General features: G+C 32.2%; 1 protein-coding gene across 1 annotated transcript in view; it reads right to left on the reverse strand.

Annotated features, from left to right (window-relative positions):
• Positions 1-20905, reverse strand: part of LOC131851224 (sodium-dependent serotonin transporter-like) — a 105657-nt gene that overhangs the window by 46783 nt on the left and 37969 nt on the right. The window contains exon 6 of the mRNA XM_059201684.1: positions 9513-9836. Within this exon, the coding sequence (XP_059057667.1) occupies positions 9513-9836 (324 nt within the window). The remainder of the gene's footprint in view (positions 1-9512; positions 9837-20905) is intronic.

Consider the following 20905-nt stretch of genomic DNA (forward strand, 5'->3'; position numbering starts at 1 on the left):
ACCTCCCAAAGTATTGCAACACTTCTATCACCTACACCGGTTTCCCAATTAGTGGTACCCGTACCCCCAGGGGTACGTGAAGTTACATCAAGGGGTACGTGCGGCTATCAGTAAAACAAACATACATACACACAAACTTTTACATTTATAATATTAGTGTGATTGCTACAATACGCAAGGTTTGAGGTCTTTTTTGAAGTGGTACGCAACAAAAACTATTTGGGAACCACTGACCTACACAACAGATTGCAAGTACAGTGAAATCATTCCAGTTAACAATCTAGATATTTCTATAACCATTGTTCCTAACAACAATCGATATTGCAATTTATGTCTTTGAAGTGACGTACACAATGGTTCTCCTATGGTTCATCTTGTTGTCTATCTATCGCAGGCAGATTAATCAGGTGTTTCAGTTTACGCCCAATCTTAATTAACACTAGCTATTGCTCGCAGTTTTCCTTGCGTTGTCAACAGTATTATTACCATCCCATTACAATATTTACTAATATTATAAATGAGAAAGTAACTATGTCTGTCTAGCTTTCACTTAAATGAAATTTGGTACTGATCGTTTAGTCTATCATCATCGCAGCCCGGAAGACGTCTACTGCAGGACATAGGCCTCCTCCAAAGATCTCCACGACGATCGGTCCTGCGCTGCTCGCATCCAATGCCTTCCAGCGACCTTGACCAGATCGTCGGTCCACCTTGCTGGAGGCCTTCCCACGCCGCGTCTTCCGGTCCGTGGTTGCCACTCGAGGACTTTACTGCCCCAACGGCCATCTGTCCTACGAGCTATGTGCCCTGCCCATTGCCAGTTTAGTCTATATGTGTACCAAATTTTATTTCAAATGTGATTTAAATAGTAGCCTATGTTCTTTCGTAGGGTCTAGACTCTGATAAAGGAAATAGGCTACTTTTTAAAGTGAGAAAAGAATCGTAAGGAGTTGAAAGGGGAAATGAACACTGTACTCGCAATCGGTTGTGGTGTACTGTTGCAATACTTTAAGAGGTCACAAAATTCATATCCAAATATTCAATAATCTTATCCAAATGAAAAAAAAATCATAATGCTTTCAGCTTCTAAAATGACGATACTTCCCTTCCATACAGGACATAGGCTACTTTTTAAAGCGTGAAAAGGATTGTAAGGCTTTGAAAGGTGAAATGAAAGATTGTATGGAAGTACGAAAACGCAACTACTTTTTTTTTTACTAATAGTAGCCTATGTTCTTTCGTAGGGTCTAGACTCTGATAAAGGAAATAGGCTACTTTTTAAAGTGAGAAAAGGATTGTAAGGCTTTGAAAGGTGAAATGAAAGATTGTATGGAAGTATGAAAACGCAACTACTTTTTTTTTTACTATTACCATAAACAAAACACTATTACTTTTGGAACATGGTCTACTTTCTAGGCCGGTAAATCATGTTCACTTTATATTTTAATCTGATGACCGCATCAGTATCGCTATATACTTTAGCATACCACTTTACTTTTGATGGTCGCGGGTTCGATTCCTCGCACAATGCGAAAATTCAGTATGATTTTTTCTATCGGTATTGGTGATTTTATTAAATGATATTAAGTAATAAATTATATATATCATAACATAAGCTGTATGTTTGAATGTTTAGCGGCTAAGATGGGGCCGCTATTATTAATGTTGTGTAATGTAAAAGCAGCATCAGGAAAGGAGGAGGTGAAATGATGAGTCCAGTGATGTCTATTTACATATTTATAATAACGAAATATTTACAATGAATATATATATATATAAGAAAGTGATTCGGTCTTGATTTTTTTTTTCCCATATTCGTCCATCTCCTTTTCAGTGATGGAACAGGCAAAGATCCTTAGACCGTACAGCCTAGTCTACTTTTAAACTTCTTCATATTTGAACAAGTAATGAGGCCAAAGGCCAATTCTTATGTATGTTTATTTTTTATGTTTTCAATGACAGGCCTGTTATTTTATTGCTCTGTCGTAGCTAGGCAACGGTGTAGCCGCGCGATAATAGTAAATTCGCCACAAATGTATTACAACAATTATGTACTATTAAACTTTGTACCACTAAGAAAACATCACATATAAAAATTCTAAATAAATCACTAAATAATATCCGCATATCACGATATCGGATTTCGCGGAGGCAAAGCCGTAAACTTTGCATAAAAGAGCCATAAATCTGCAATGGAAAATCCAATCTGGACGTAGCTTAAGTTCACGCCAATTAGAAATTATTTTAATTCCTATAATTTATAAACACGCCATAAATATTTCATTGTACAGTCGCGTGCACTGAAATGCACTTTTGTACTTGTATATTTTTAATGTTTATCTGTATACATATAAATAAAATTGGAGTGTCTGTTCGTAATATTGAAATAACCGTTTTTTACTACATGCATATGAATATAAATACAGTATATACACAAAATGTTTTACAATTTTTTATCTGTCTGTTCCGGTTAATCTCTGAAATGGCTGGAGCTATTTTTCCGAGACTTTTTTTGGCAGGTAGCTGATGGAATAAGGAATAACTTAGACTACTTTTATTTTAGAAAAATAATGTTAAATTACACGCGGACGAAGTCGCGGGTACAGCTAGTTCATTCATATATAATTCGGATATCCATTCATATTATGTTAGTAAATTATAAACTATTTAATTTTAGATATATCATTTCTATTAACATACGTTTAACATACGAACAAAATCTCTACATATAAATTTAGTATACTGAAGCTAAAAGTAAAAACTTAAAAAAATATAACATAATAACTAATAATTATTATTAGGACTCCCTTTAGGCAAGGTTCCCGAAGATGTTTCTGAAGAATTTTTAACATTAAATTCAAATTCAAATTCAAAATATCTTTATTCATGTAGGTCTATTACAGTTTCTTATGATATGTCAAATCTACCGTCAGTTCGGAATGATTTCGAGATGAGAAGAACTGACAAGAAACTCAGCTCGTATTTTTTCAATTAATTTTGCATTTCTCTACAATATTTATAAAGAACAAGATCTGAGTTTGTTGACTGTAGATTTGACATATGATAAGAGTCTATGATACATGAATAAAGGTGAAGAGGACAGTTAGTGATGTGGACTCATGACCTCGTCAGTACTAGCAATGTACCATGTCAGGTTGACCTCCACGCGGTTTCCCCTGGAAACCATCGGTGGTTAACTGACCTGACCTCATGTTCACCTTATCATCCTCCACTGGTGCCCCGCCAGCGTAAACCGTTAGCGCTGGCGGGTACAACATTCCATTATCATCCATAAAAAAAAAACCTAATAATGTAAATGCCAAAATGTATCTGTCTGTCCCGTTAAAATAATAATAATAATAAATAAATTTTATTTCTACTCCACAAATTACATAATTCCAATTTTATTATATAAATACTAACAAATAAAAATCACAAATATAATTTGTGGGAAATCTGGAGCCCAAAGAATGCCATAGCCTGTACCTCAGACACCAGGTCTCGCCTTCATATAAATTAGTTATACATCTAGTTTTAAGTTCAAACGTGGAGTGCATTGAGCATATGTATGTGTGTGTGTATGTGTGCGTATGTGCGTATGTGTGTGAGTGAGTGATCTATGTAAAATTTATATATAAACTTATAATTTATATTTTACTTATATTTACATGTGTATATTTAATTCATGTATATTATAGTTTTATTACGCTGCATATCTTTTTGTTTTAAAAGCCATTTCGTAACTTTATATTTATATTCTCCCAAATTACTTCGCGATATATACAATAATTTATTTATTCTGTTATATAGGAATCTACTTTGAAATAAGTAAAATCGCTGTGCAAATGTAGTTTTAACATTTGAGTGCTTAATACAGTGGACTCGCGGTAATCCGGCCCCTGTCTAATCCGGCCCCCCTTGTAATCCGACATTGTCTATTATTTGTTATTGAATATTACTTTGACAATATACTTCAGAGTGCATATACATACATACATATATAACATAGAATCTTATCACTGGATCTGTAATTTGTCGGATTACAAGATACTCTTTTGTAAAAAATTCCGGACTATAAGCAGAGGACCCTTAAGCAGCACTCTATAATCCGACAAATACGATGGTCCGACACTGCCCTGCAAAACGTTTGTCGGATAACCGGGGGTCCACTGTATATGTATATAATATAAAGAATCATCATTGGATCTATAATTTGTCGGATTAAAAGGTACTCTTTTGTAAAAAAATTCGGACTATAAGTTGTCTTAGGCAGTACTCTATAATCCGACAAATTCGATAGTCACTGCCCTGCAAAATGATTGTCGGACTACCGGGGGTCCACTGTATTTACAAAATATTTACCACATACTTAACAATAAATATATGCGTGTGTTAAATACGGGGTAGTATGTGCAATCTTTTTTTTTATTTAATATATTTTTGTGTATTAATTAAAAAACTGCACTCTATATAGAATAGAATAGAATAACATTTATTTCATAAGATTTAACTTAAGTAACATTGTAACTATAACCCCACACAAGGCTACAGACAGCTGTAGATCGTGGAAATCAAAGCAGCTTTGACAATTAACGTTACATTGGTACGGCGATCAAAGTGTATATAATAATCTGTTTTAACTTATAAATAATACTTTTCAGGACATCATAGGAAGCTACAGTTTTCAGCGTCTTAACGTGTGGAAGTCAACCTGACGTGGTACTTTGCTAGCAATAAGATCAGTCCACATTACCATCAATCTTTCCCCTCTATTAAAAAAAAAATTGTATATATATATATATATATAAACTTCTGTAAACAATATCGCATGCCGTGGCAACCAGTAATTAAGTCAACACTATATACCTGAACTCTTTGCAAGTTATAATAATTGTAACCTCATGGTGTATGTCTTGTTAGTCGCTCAAATAAATAAAATAAAATAAAATAAATTATTAGATTGGATTAATATGGATTTAGGTACATATATTTATATATACATATTGTTATTCCCTTTTAATGTAATATACCAATGAAATCGACAAAATTTAATTAATGTTAAACCGTAAATTAGCAATGATAGTCCGTTCCAACTAATCCCTTGATCTAATTTTAATAATTAAATTATTTGATTATGTAAATCTATCAAAGGTGCCACAGTGTTACTGTACATGTGAAAGTGTAAATAATGTATACATATAAATAAAATTGGAGTGTATGTTTGTAATATTGAAGTAACCGTTTACTACATGCATATGAATATAAATACGGTACATACAGGAAAATATCATTTTTTACAATTTTCGTCGTCTGTCTGTCGGTCTGTTTGTTCCGGCTAATCTCTGAAATGGCTGGACCGATTTTGACGGGACTTTTTTTGGCAGATAGCTGATGTAATAAGGAGTGACTTAGGCTACTATTACTTTAGAAAAAAAAATATTTTAGAAAAATAAAGTTAAATTCCATACGGACAATGTCGCGGGTACAGTAACAAATAAATTACAACTATTATTAATTACAGTACAATTAACACAGCGCCATCTAGTATCACGGCTTATGTTATGGCTATTAGCCAACATTTATATTTTTTTTGTAAATACATAATATAACATACATAATATACATAGAAAATATCCACATCGATACAAACGATCATATCTAAGAATACAGACAAATGTTTGTGTTAAGTGAGGAATCAAACCCGCAACCATCGAAAGTAAAGCGGTATGCTAAACTGCTAGACTATTGATAGTCTAGCAGTTTAGCATACCGCTTTACTTACCCGTCAATAATAAAAAAATAGGAGTCCTATTTTCTTATATGTTTACCGCATTTAGCCCTATATTTAGACTACTAAACTGGTCAGTCGAGCGTCTTCCAGAAGCTTAATTTCCTGGTATCTAACACAGGTTATTCGAAGCCAACTCATTGTTCCGAGGACGTGTATACTTCGAGAGGCCACTTGTGTGGCAACGTTTGCACAACACAATTTGCGAATCGATCTGTCGGGCGGAATTTGGTATAGCTAGCGACTATCGACTAACACAACTAGCCAGCTAGTTGTTGTTAGTCGACTCAACGTATTGGCAAGGTGATATATGATAGGATTTCGTTATTTCCTTAATAATATTTCTACTACAATTTATTTTCTACCACCATCCAATTGAGAATGGAATTTGGATAATGAAGTTAGTTGTGTTCGACTCGACGTATTGGCAAAGCGATATGGTATATGATAGGTTTTAGTCATTTCCCTAATAATATTTCTACTACAATTTGATACAAATTTAAACTCCACCATCTAATTGAGAACGGAATTTGGATAATGAAGTTAGTTGTGGTCGACTCAACTTATTGGCAAGGTGATATATGATAGGATTTAGTCATTTCCCTAATAATATTTCTACGTCAATTAAATACAAATTTAAATCCTACCTACCCTCCAATTGAGAACGGAATTTGGATAATGAAGTTAGTTGTGGTCGACTCAACTTATTGGCAAGGTGATATATGATAGGATTTAGTCATTTCTCTAATAATATTTCTACTACAATTTGATACAAATTTAAATTCTACCATCCAATTGAGAACGGAATTTAGATAATGAAGTTAGTTGTGGTCGACTCAACGTATTGGCAAGGTGATATATGATAGGATTTAGTCATTTCCCTAATAATATTTCTACTACAATTTGATACAAATTTAAACTCCACCATCTAATTGAGAAATGAATTTGGATAATGAAGTTACTTGTGGTCGACTCAACTTATTGGCAAGGTGATATATGATAGGATTTAGTCATTTCTCTAATAATATTTCTACTACAATTTGATACAAATTTAAACTCCACCATCTAATTGAGAACGGAATTTGGATAATGAAGTTACTTATGGTCGACTCAACTTATTGGCAAGATGATATATGATAGGATTTAGTCATTTCTCTAATAGTATTTCTACTACAATTTTGATACAAATTTAAATTCTACCATCCAATTGAGAATGGAATTTGGATAATGAAGTTAGTTGTGGTCGACTCGCTGTATTGGCAACGCGATATGTGATAGATTTGAGTCATTTCCCTAATACTATTTCTACGTCAATTAAAAATATATTTAAATTCCACCATCCAATTAGAAAAATTAGCTCTAAACTCAACTGGCATACCTATTATTTCTATACGTGTTTATTTAAAAGAGCAACAAACAAGTTTTAAACTCATTCTTTTTGTGCTGAAACAACTTTCCGAATGAGCGGTAGATTAAAAAAATGGTGATCACTATTCAATAGTTTTTTAAATTAAGTTTATTTGAATAAAGGATATTTTACTTTATTCTTATGCTCATTCATCTTGTAATAAGTCTACGCTCCGAACGAGTGGTAGAATAAAAAAATATTGCTATTCAAAAGTTCATATATTAGGTTTATTTGAATAAAGATGATTCTATTACTCTCACTAGAATTACTTCACATAATATATCATTTATTGGTTTGTTACATTAAATTGTTAGTGGTATCTTATATATAAAATTCTCGTGTCACAGTTTTCGGTCCTTCGAAACGGCTTGACCGATTCTCATGAAATTTTGTGAGCGTATTGAGTAGGTCTGAGAATCGGCCAACATCTATTTTTCATCCCCCTAAATGTTAGGGGTAGACCACCCCTAATTTTTTTTTTATTTTGTACAATATACTTACAATATAATTACAATATATATATTTAATTGTTATTGTAATATCTTATCTTAATTCGTTCCTTGCACGATACAAATATTTATATTAATGAGTATGATTGTTTGTATCGGACTGGGTGTTTTCTTTGTATATTATGTATATCTAAGTATTTATACTTATATAATACCCATAACATGAGCTATGCTTAATTTGCGATTAGATGACACTGTATGATTTTCTTAGAATTATTTATTTCGATAAAATGTATAAAGATTGTATCGTACGGTAAGTTATTTCGCATAGCCATATATACAGCGTGATCCTATAGTAATTTTGCATAGTGTTGCCACGCTAAACAACCTGGGTGGGTGGTAGTATGCTTGATTGAAGGGTCGGTGTGGGGTGATCGCTCGATCGTGTCGCCCGTAAACGGTTCTATTGTGGGCTTTCACGTACACATTACTTACTAGGTAGGCTATCGTTGCAACCATGAAATTTGCATATATGCAAATATAGGCACTATGTATGCATACAAAAATTCTGTTTTCAGTGCCAAACGTGTATTATAATATATACCTGTACTGTATGTATATATACCTATATTAATTGTAAGGCTATGATACTCCGAGCTAATAACGTGTAATTGTAAAAGTGTGGTAGAGTTTATACTTTGTAAAAGTGACTTCGCGGGTACTTCAATCTCACCTACTTCAGCAAAGTGCTTTGTAACTTGTTTTCTGGTTATGTAGGTCTATGAAACTCCGAAATACGAACGTGTAACATGAGATAGGCATTGTAAAAATCATGAGCGTGGTAGACTTTAGACTTTGAAAATGTGACCTCTCGGATTCATCGGTCATGTCTATTTCAGGAAACCGCTTAGTAACTTGTTTTCTGGTTGTGTAGGTCTATGAAACTCCGAAATACGAACGTGTAACATGAGATAGGAATTGTAAAAATCATGAGCGTGGTAGACTTTAGACTTTGTAAATGTGACCTCTCGGATTCATCGGTCATGTCTATTTCAGGAAACCGCTTAGTAACTTGTTTTCTGGTTGTGTAGGTCTATGAAACTCCAAAATACGAACGTGTAACATGAGATAGGAATTGTAAAAATCATGAGCGTGGTAGACTTTAGACTTTGAAAATGTGACCTCTCGGATTCATCGGTCATGTCTATTTCAGGAAACCGCTTAGTAACTTGTTTTCTGGTTGTGTAGGTCTATGAAACTCCAAAATACGAACGTGTAACATGAGATAGGAATTGTAAAAATCATGAGCGTGGTAGACTTTAGACTTTGAAAATGTGACCTCTCGGATTCATCGGTCATGTCTATTTCAGGAAACCGCTTAGTAACTTGTTTTCTGGTTGTGTAGGTCTATGAAACTCCGAAATACGAATATGTAACATGAGATAGGAATTGTAAAAATCATGAGCGTGGTAGACTTTAGACTTTGTAAATGTGACCTCTCGGATTCATCGGTCATGTCTATTTCAGGAAACCGCTTTGTAACTTATTTTCTAGTTGTGTAGAACTAGGAAACTCCGAGCTTTGAACGTGTAACATGAGATAGGTACTGCAGAAGTGATGAGCGTGGTAGACCATAGACTTTGTAAAAGTGACTTCGCGAGCATTTCAGTCTCCCCTACTTCAACTAATAATCAGCTCTCTTTGTAACATGTGTTTAGATTTTTGCGTGCAGATTTGGTAGGTGAATTACAGAATCTCATAGTATTATGCAATGGCAACACATTAGTGGTATACCGTGCAATGACCATTTACCATCAATTGCTGTTCTAATTAAAAAATAAAGATAGTATATATAAAAATTACTTACAAGATAAGCTATAGTAGCGACCATCACATTTGCATATATGTAAATTATATATAACCTATGAGCATATAGAAATTCCGTGCTCAGTGGTAAAATTGCAAATAGCAAATAGTGAGGCGTTATTGAGATCTCCACTTCAACACAAGACGTCAGCATCAAGTACAGTATCCTCACTATTAGAGATCTCGCGAATGATATTATTGTGAAGATTATTGAGAAAATTATCACTGCATTATCTATCATAGTGTAAGGAGACATAGTGCCAAAGTCGTAAACGCCTACGAAACCAACGCCGTATGCATATGTGACGTGGTCCACTGATGAGCTCTGAAAAAAAAAAGTTTTTTTTTTAATTATACCTTCAGAAAATGGAGCAAAGGTAACTTATATATTTTAAAGCTGAATGGAGATAAAAGAGCTTATGACTCTATGAGGCGTATGGTGGTTTGTTTCTACTCAGTAAATTGGTATTCATGACAGAGCCGCAATATTTTGCTCCACTTGTATTCTACAATACGCTAATGTTATTGTAATGCATTTAGAAGTACGTCTTCTTACAAGGCTCTATATGCCATATCGGTTCTACTCATTAGGCGAGAGTTATCTTATCTATCTATTAGTCATTAGTCTTTTAGACGAGAAAAAAATTCTTTTTTGTTTCTTTAAATGAGATTTTTGTTGTTTAATTTTTAAACCTTTTAAAAATTGCTACGCCCTATGACCGCCCAATTCAGTAATTAAAGAAACGAGAATAAATAACAAAAACTACATGAGTTAATATTACTATTAAATAAATGTAGCATTCTTGGCCATGTAGCACACTATCGACTAAAAAAATCATTTGTGACTTTGAATAGAATGAGCTTTGTGTAAAGTTTATCATTTATTACTGGTTAAATATTTATAACATAATAACATATCACTGGACACACAACGCCATCTAGTCTCAAGCTAACCCATGCTTGTGTTATAGGTATTAGATATAGATACTTAATTTTTTTTTTTGTAATACTTTGTATGTAATTATTACATTATGTATGTAACATAATGTAATAATTACAAACAAAGTGTTTGGATTTATGTACTCATAAATCCAAACATTTTCACTGTGGCAGAAATCGAATCTGCACCATTGAATCACCGTTATTAATAAATCCTAGGTCCAATAATAAAATAGTTAAACAATTATTCATATTTTTGACAAAAGCTTTAAAAAATAACTTAATCCGAGAGAAGCCGGTATCTGTCATTTAATAGAATATTGAAACAAATATATTTTCGAGTGACCCTCTACTGATAAAGCTGTTTAAAGAACAACTTAATCCTAGAGAAGCCAATATGCTCAGTTGTCATTGGCACTAAAATGTGTGCATGCTACGATATAGACAGTTGGTTATACACCTGACATGCGGGATTAAAGTCTTACATTGTTATTATTCATCATATAGTATAAAGTCGCTTCTACTGTTCGCTTAAATCTTTTAAACTACGCAACGGATATTGACTGACACTGATTGACAATGACTGTTTTATTAAAGATCAGTACTTTAACTTTAAAAGTGTATATTTTAATTAAAAATAGTAAAAGAGAAAATATTCAGGTACGAGAAAGTTCGAGAACGTTCGAGAAAGTTCGAGAAAGTTCGAGGTCGAGAACGTGTGGTAGGGGAAGTGTAGGAGGAAATGAGTTGGTTGAGAGCTTATTTTAATGCGAGGATTATAAATAAGCAGCTCGTATGCTGAAGGACTTAATATTAAAGTGTGTGGAGTGAGAGCTTGACCTTGCTGTAATGGGAACTAAACTCGCTCGGAGCAAACTAGAAATTGTTAGTTTAGATTTTCGTTAGAGTCGATTCATTTAGAAGCCAGTTGACGACAGCAGTAATTTAGCTAATATAGGTACGACAAGTGAGTTATCTATCTACACTAAGATAAGTAAATTAATATAAACTTGCTTAATATATATATTTTACTAGCTGCCGTTCGAGAAATCGAACCCACGATCAGCGTAAATAAGGCGGTGTTTTAAACCTCAAGATTACCAAATAATGCAATCATGAGTTAATAAATCTTAACTCATGACGACCTCGGTGGAATCGCGGTCTAGCACACCGTTTTAAATCCAATGGTCGCGGGTTCGATTCCTCGCACGGCACAAATATTTGTATTCATGAGTATGATTGTTCGTATCGGTCTGGGTGTTTTCTATGTATAATATGTATTTACGAAAAAAAATTATCTATGTATTTGTATCAGTTATCTAGTACCCATAACACAAGCTTCAGCTAACTTAACGTGGGTCTAGATAGCGCTGTGTGAATTGTTGTTGTGAGATTATTATAATTTAGAAGCACTGTTTTCTAATTCACAAACATATTAGATACCTTTTGAAACACTTTTGTTTATAAAATGTTATATTGTCACAAAATAACAAGGTATTTATTTTATTTACTTTACACTGTTCCTAAGCGAGGGTTACCTAGTAGATATTACATTTGTAAAGACTGCTTCTAATTAAGTAATCAGTCCAGCAACAATCGTTGCTATTGCTTCTCTAAAAACCTTGATTGTTAATTACTAGTATCAAATATCTGCAAAACAAAATTGAAAGACAAACGTTACTGAAAACAAACTCAAAAAAATGTACGTCCTTTGTTCTTTACATATAATTAAATCGTAAAATCGCGATGAAGTGAAACCTGTCTGTTTATTGGATTATCTGTTTGTGTGGTAAGATTTCAAGTCGAAACGACTGGAATAAATCATTTTTCACAATGTTGATAAATATATACAATTTTTACTTCAGATTTATTCAGCATCTACTATAATATTTACGTATTATTTAATGCGAAATCTTTTAAAATTCTAATTGGATCTAAAAATATCATAAACTGAAGTGGGCTAGGCTTTACTTATATAACATTATATAACAAATAAATAACTACGTATCCTCAGACCTACTCTGTGAAGGATGGAGACCAAGATGACGAGCAAAGACAACGGCACCGGATAGTCGTAAAATATTGGGTAATTGACATATAAAAACAATATAATATTATAAAAAAACATTAATAATAAAAAACGTATAAAAAATAGTTCGCAACATTATTATGGTTACGGTTAGATCGTTTCGAAGAAATATTCCAACTAATCCTGTGATACGAGAGTTTTATATATTAGATACAACAAAAGAAAATGTTACGTAAACCAAAATCTAAACTGCAAGTCTGACAGCGCTCTAAGAGTTTTTAGAGTGGAAGTAATAGATGGCATCACTTCAATACTGCCTCAACACCACTGCCGTGTAACTTTATCTACCGTTTTGACATTCGGACTCTACGGACGGCGAGAACTATTTTGTGTGCTCGAATAGAAACAGCAACGATTATTCCATTTGTTTCAAAGTGAATCCAAAGAGAGTTTGCAAAGTTTCGTCACGCCAGAGACGAAGTGCTGCCATTGAAGTTATGATATTGATACTCTCAAGAGGACCTGGACTCCAAGTTCTGACCAGTGTTGAAATTTGTATAGTAAAGATAATCCGATATTGGAATTTATTCATTCATACTTAATACTAGCTGTTCCCGCGACTTCGTCCGTATGGAATTTAACTCCATTTTTCTAAAATAAAAGTATCCTAGATTACTCCTTCTTACATCAGCTACCTGCTAAAAAAGTCCCGTCAAAATCGGTCCAGCCATTTCAGAGATTTATCAAAAATTGTAAAAAATGTTGTTTTGGGGTATGTGTCGTGTTTATATTCATATGCATGTAGTAAAAACGGTTATTTCAATATTACAAACAGAGACTCCAATTTTATTTATATGTATAGATATATATACATACATAACCGTTTAATAGCTCTATTGGAGCAGTGAAAATTTTTTATTTTATTACTATTTTAATACTAAACACATACACACACACGCAGTAGTAGATAAGCGTAGCCATAATAAAAAAAAACGGTTAATTTAAGATTTCTGTTATATGACTTTCGTATATTATTTTGTATGCCATCTGCGCCTAATAATTGTGCACTAACATCATAACCAAAAACATGTAATTAAATAAATTGTATGATTGCAAGAATTGTTAGTGATCCTAAATAAAATAACAAAATATGTAACAGCAACATTGTATCTTTATTATTAAAATATATATTTAGTTTATTCAACTAAAACCAGGAAAAACTTTTAAAATCTCTTCATACGATTCTAGATTCTATGTACACTACAATGATGGTAAACAAGTGCCTAAAACACTAGGGTAAACACGTGCGCGTTACCGACCCTTAAGAAACTTAAATTGTGGACCTGGAGAAATACAACCCCGGATTCTTCAAGTCTATGGAGAATAGATATCTTACCCAGAGGTAAGCGCGCTACATTCTAGACCTTGCCATCATTTACCATCAGATGAGGTAAGACCAAGCGCAAACCCATTATTATTAAAATATATATATATATATATACCTTTCTTGAATTTAAATTAACTACAAATATCAATATCCTTGCTTGCTTTTCATACGTGTCCATTTAAATAGTCCGATTAGATGCAATATCTAGGATTGAGAAAGGTTTATTTTTGAAGTTTAGAGTTAAACCTTCATTTATAATATTAATTGGTTTTTTGTTTGTAGTCATTCCTTTTCGAGGTCTAGTTACTGAAAGAGTTGCAGCTTCAATAACTTGAAGTAAGGCATGGCGACGATAGTAATTATCCCTGTCGAGGAGCCACTTGCATTCCACCAATACATGCCTTTCTGTCCCTTACCACAAAGATGGAAAGATTTTGCCCCCTTCTTACTAAATTACTTGATTTGGAAAGGTAGTAATTTTTCTATGGTTTTGAGCTATTGTCAGATGCTTAGACTTCTGGCACTGCGACTTACATATCTTTTTCAAAGTTCGCTATCTAGACTCGTTGAGATTGAAGGATTCTTAGGAGCGATGGTTTTTATATCCTCAGGTAGAGTGTATGCAGTTATATGGTCCAAAGGATATCGTTTATGCATAAGTAAGTTACCATATAAGATGCTATTTGTACCGTGTTTACCTTTTAATTTGATAGCAACAAATTCAGATGACTGAATGAATTATATTTTCAATATAGGCAATATTGAAAATATAATTCATTCATTCATTCATAATTTAAGAGCTACGCTCTTGTCGGTGGAGCTCTTGCCACTTTCCGCGATCTTCCATCATGCTCTTTAATTCTTGATACGACACGACTCCCATTTTGTCCTCAGTTTGTTTGATGTAGCTATTCCTTGGTCTTCCTCTCCCCCTCTTTCCTTCTATATTTCCCTCAATAATAATTTTCATGAAATCATCGTGCCGTATCAAAATATAATAATATACAAAAATTACTTTCAAAAACCTGTGATACTTAACAAACTATGTAACAACAAAGTATTCTTTAAGAACATCAAAGTTTTCCGAAGTAGAATTTGAATAAAGTTGTCTGCTCGACCAGCTCTATTTAACTTATTTCAGCCGGCAAGTAGCTTATTTTGAAACTCGAGTTTCAATTGAAGGTTGAACATACATAACAACGAAATGTCCGTGGTACTGTACCTATAAATATATAGTAACTTTGCTTTACTATATAAATTAATATCGCTATTAAAAAATAAGGAATAGTGGTAGAAAAGTAAATATTTAAGGGTACATGTATTTTAATACTGCATCCCAAACATAAGTACCTCGGGATATTACCACGTTTTATTTATTTTTATTGAGTTCCCGATATTTTGGCAGTGTTTCAACCGCCATGATCACGGGGGAAGTGCATAAAACGTGTTAAGATACGTTCAAAAAGGTATATAAACATATAGGTAGGTCCCATATATATAGTACTAAAAGTCAATTTGATTGCAAATCCAACTACATAAAATCTTGGTGACATCTGAATTTGTCTGTTGAAAACAATCGTGGCTACAAACGAGACAGGAAGATTCAACGGCAGGCCGTATGACCCGGGATAAATGACGTCACGAAATAATCAATAAAAAACGCTAGCCGTCATAAAGTTGTGTAAATTTTAAATATGGCAATTACTCACAGCACTCGAATAAACCACCGCTGGTTTACCGTAGTCATGATTTTTTAATCACTGCCGGATAAACATATATGTGTGTGATTGAATTTTAATAAAATTACTGAACTGTTATCGGTTGCAAGCCTATATTGCAATGCCTACTCAGATAAATGAAAAATTAATATAATATTGGTCTCATTAAATTCAAATGACATACAAATTAACAATCGTAAATAGACACTAAATAAATTGGATAAAAAGAAGCAAATGATGATGATGATGTATATAATATATGTTCTTTGTTTTGTATTTCGCTGTTATTCATCAATTAGAAATTTATTTTATTTCTAATTTATTTTATTATTCATAAGATACAGAAAAATAAATTGTGCAAATTTAAAAATGGAAATAGTTTTATGCTTCGCAAAGATGAAGAGGCCACCAACTTAGCATAAAGCTACAGATAAATCTGCAGCGCTGATATTCCCTTGGCTCCTATAATCCTCCTTGTGAGTATTCAGTAGATCTGAGAATAGGATTTAAACTATTTTTTATAGCAGTAAATTATAAGAGTGGATCCTCGATTTAATTTTAAAATGTTGGATATAATTTTCTTTTATAATTAGGCATTAGAAAAATAATACACAGTATGAGCTGAGCTGAGTTTCTTGTCAGTTCTTCTCATCTCGAAATCATCCCGAACTGACGGTAGATTTGACATATCATAAGTCTGTAATAGACCTACATGAATAAAGAATTTTTTTATTCGAAATTGAATACATCTCTTAGTTTTCACCCCTCTTCTACATTAACGCTTAATTCTTAATACTGACATTAGTATTTTAATTTATATCGCAAAATGAACATTTTTTCGATTTAGCTAATAAATATTAATTACACGTATATCATTGGTAGTTCTCAAATTATTTATTGAGTATAATAAAATGTCCATGATATAAATATTGCAAATAATAACCAAAACGCATTATTAGAAAATTTAAATATCCAATTCCATTTGTGAAAACAACATTTGCAAAGAAGCAATTTAATTATATAGCATCTTGGTTATACAATGCACTTGCTAGCAAGGATAATGATAAATTAAAGGATAAATCTAATCATGATATAAAAAAGACACACACACACATACACATACACTTTGCAAGTAAATAACGATAAACTTGTGTTATTAACTTATTTAATTGTCTTTTTATAAATTGTAATTCCAAACATTGTGAATTGTAAGAGGAGGGAACTGGTACCTAAAATACAAGTTTCTACTTAGTTTAGGTACCAGGGAACAATTTAAATTGTAAATATTGGATGCAAAATAAAATTATTATTATTAATATAAATATAAACTGTGAAATCATGCTGCCAGTACGTCAACAGTAATTATACATAGTTATCGACGCAAAAAAAATATACCTCATCTATACATATAAATAAAATTGGAGTGTCTGTTTGTAATATTGAAATAACCGTTTATTACTACATGCATATGAATATAAATACGGCACATACACCAAAATAACATTTTTTAAAATTTTTGTCTGTCTGTCTGTCGGTTTGTTTGTTCCGGCTTATCTCTGAAATAGCCAGACCGATTTTGACGGGACTTTTATTGGCAGGTAGCTGATGTAATAAAGAGTAACTGAGGTATGTGATGTGATAAGGCGCAACTGAGGCTACTTTTATATTAGAAAATTAAAGTTAAATTCCACGCGGACGAAGTCGCGGATACAGCTAGTAAAAAATATACAAATATAAACAAAGAAATGCTGCGAGTGGGATAACAGGAATTATATAGAAGTTACTAATAAAAAGGTATATTTTCATTTCATTTCATTTATTCATAACAATTTATAATACATTGTGTTAAATTTTATTACTGTTGTAGTAATAAGAAAAAAGACTAGGTAAACGGAGAAAATATATTAATATAGACTACTGACAATTAGGAATAGAAAGAAGGAATTGAAGTATCAAAAACAAGAATGTAATATAAAAGAACTATAAATTCAAATACAAATTTAGAACATAAAATACATATCTGATTAGCCAGTTACAACAATTACATATCATAATTTTTATTAATTAATTATATATCTAAAATAAGAACATGTCTAATAATGAAAAATTAAAATTTCATAATAATATATATATATATATATATATATATATATATATATATATATATATATAAATATCCCCTTGGGCACTTTGTGGCTCAGACGTGCCGTATAGGTAGTTTTTTGTTGATCCTTTTTCACTTGTTGATCCGGAGGCCTTTTGTTGATCTAATGCCAGCTGACCATATATAAATGTTGATCCGTTTTGAGCCACAACTGTCACGACGAGTAATAATAATAATTACGCGATTTATACACGATTTTATACAAATCCACCTTTTTGGCATACGAGCAGTTCTTGATCCAATTCAAACGGGCCAATCAGGGTGCAGCATTTGCCAAGGGCTTCCTCATTGGCACGTTTGGGCTACTACATTATGGCTACAGTAACTTAATAATGTCTAGCTAGTATTTCAAGAATAATAGTCTATCTAATCTAAATATTTATAGAAATCTGTCTGGAGTAACGTGACTCCAGATCAAACCTCAATACTTGTTATTTTTTGGACGGGAATCTTTTCTTTTGTAACAACGTTACTGAGCGAATAAAGAGAAGACGCAACGGCGGATCCAGGGGGGAGCGTCATGGAGGTCATGGGAGTCATGGGGGCGTCATGACTCTCCCCCCTTAGCCCAGGACTTAGGTAGACCACTAATTGAACTAAAAAATAATGAAACAGCAAATTTTTTTGCACGATCGGAGTGTTGGTGCAGTAGTATTAATTATAATTAAACATTGTTACTTAAAACATAACAGTTAAAGTACTATAACCCTAAAAGCAAAATAGGTATTTTCAAAATACTTTTTCAAAATAAATTACCCTTTGAGTTTTTGTCCAAACCTCAGATATTTTATTTATTTTAGGTATATCAATCATTACATAGTATAGTATAAAACAAAGTCGCTGTCGCATCTAACAAGTACATAAATAAAGAAAGAAGACTTTTTGGCTCTGAATATATTTCAAAAATCAATTACTTGTGTTAATCAATTTATATACTCGTTCTTATTTCATAGTACTTGTTTTGATCCGAATATATACAGATACCGTAACGGTCTATTAATTATGAATTTATTATACCTAACCTAGATATTTTATTTTGACGAAACTCCGTGTAGTAGTAGTATCCGATAAGGGTATGCGAACCCTAAGTATTATTACAAAATGACCAGTAATTTCGAAGAAATAAGCCTTTGAATTTCAAATCAACTTACCAAACGGACGCTCAAGGTTCGATTCCCGCCATAGAATTTTTTTTGTTTTGACTTTATGTTATATTTTAAATTAACTATTTTAATAATTAAATGAATTTAATCGAACAAAAAGTTGTCAAGTATTAAATTAATTTTAATTTACATTAACTATTATACTTTCTGAATTGTAAAGCAGCTAACAATTATAGTAAGATCTTATAAATAATTAACACAACAACATTTCAAATGTATTTTCTTTATTATTACAAAATATTTTTTGTGCATACTATAATAGTTAATGTCACTTAAAATTTATTTAATATTAAACAACGTTTTTATCGATTAAATTCATTTAATTATTAAAATAGTTAATTTTAAATATTACTTTAAAAAAAAACAAAAAAAAAAGTCAATGGTGGGAATCGAACCCGGGGTGTCTGTGTGGTAAGTTGGTACACAGGTACACTCCTAACTAGTAAAATTAATTTAATACTTAACTACGTTTTTCTCGTATAAATTAATTTAATTATTAAAATATTAAATTAAAAAAAAAACAAAAAGAAGTAAATAACAATAGTCAATGGTGGGAATCGAACCCGGGATGTCTGTGTGGTAAATTGGTACACAGGTACACTCCTAACTAGTAAAATTAATTTAATACTTAACTACGTTTTTCTCGTATAAATTAATGTAATTATTAAAATATTAAATTAAAAAAAAACAAAAAGAAGTAAATAACAATAGTCAATGGTGGGAATCGAACCCGGGGTGTCTGTGTGGTAAGTTGGTACACAGGTACACTCCTAACTAGTAAAATTAATTTAATACTTAACTACGTTTTTATTATAAATTCATAATCGTATATAATCATAAATTAATTATTAAAATACAAAATAAAAAAAAAACCAAAAAAATAAATAATAAAAAAAAAGTGTAGGATTCGAACTCGGAGTATTACATTATTATATATATTAGGCATACGACTAGCCTTATGACTGTTACTTTTTTTTTAATCTATACATCTATACATGTAAATGAAATTGGAGTGTCTGTTTGCAATATTGAAATAACCGTTTTTACTACTTGCATATGAATATAAATACGGTATACACCAAAATAACATATTTTACAAGTTTTGTCTGTCTGTCTGTCTGTTTGTTCCGGCTAATCTCTGAAATAGCTGGACCGATTTTGACGGGACTTTTTTTGGCAAGTAGCTGATGAAATAAGGGGTAACTTACGCTACTGTTATTTTAGAAAAATAAAATAAAATTTCACGCGGACGAAGTCGCTGGGGCCAGCTTGTCTATAGATATACCGAGATTTAATATTTAAGTTGCTATTATGTTGTTGACAAAATTTTACTGTAATGTTACTATTACGTTATCCTACACAATTTGTATTATTTTGGATGAATAAATAAATAAATAAATAATAATCTATACATCTATACATATAAATAAAATTGGAGTGTCTGTTTGTAATATTGAAATAACCGTATTTTACTACATGCATATGAATATATATAAGGTACATATACCAAAATAACTATTTTTATAATTTTAGTCTGTCTGTCTGTCTGTCTGTTTGTTCCGGCTAATCTCTGAAATGGCTGGACCGATTTTGACGGTACTTTTTTTTGGCAGGTAGCTGATTTATAAGGAGTAACTTAGGTTACTTTTATTTTAGAAAAATAAAGTTAATTTCCACGCGGACGAAGTCGCGGGAACAGCTTGTTTTTAATAAAAACATCTTTTTTGTGGTACTTGAGAATGTTGAAGCCTGTTGTTTGTAATATTGAAATAACCGTTTTTTACTACTTGCATATGAATATAAATACGGTACATACATCAAAATAACATATTTTACAATTTTTGTCTGTCTGTCTGTTTGTTCCGGCTAATCTCTGAAATGGCTGGACTGATTTTGACGGGACTTTTTTTGGCAGGTAGCTGATGTAATAAGGAGTAACTTAGGCTACTTTTATTTTAGAAAAATAAAGTTAAAAACCACGTGGACGAAGTCGC

Source organism: Achroia grisella, unplaced genomic scaffold (assembly GCF_030625045.1).
Source record: "Achroia grisella isolate CSIRO2021 unplaced genomic scaffold, CSIRO_AGI_Agris_v1 utg1173, whole genome shotgun sequence".
NCBI lineage: Eukaryota > Metazoa > Arthropoda > Insecta > Lepidoptera > Pyralidae > Achroia > Achroia grisella.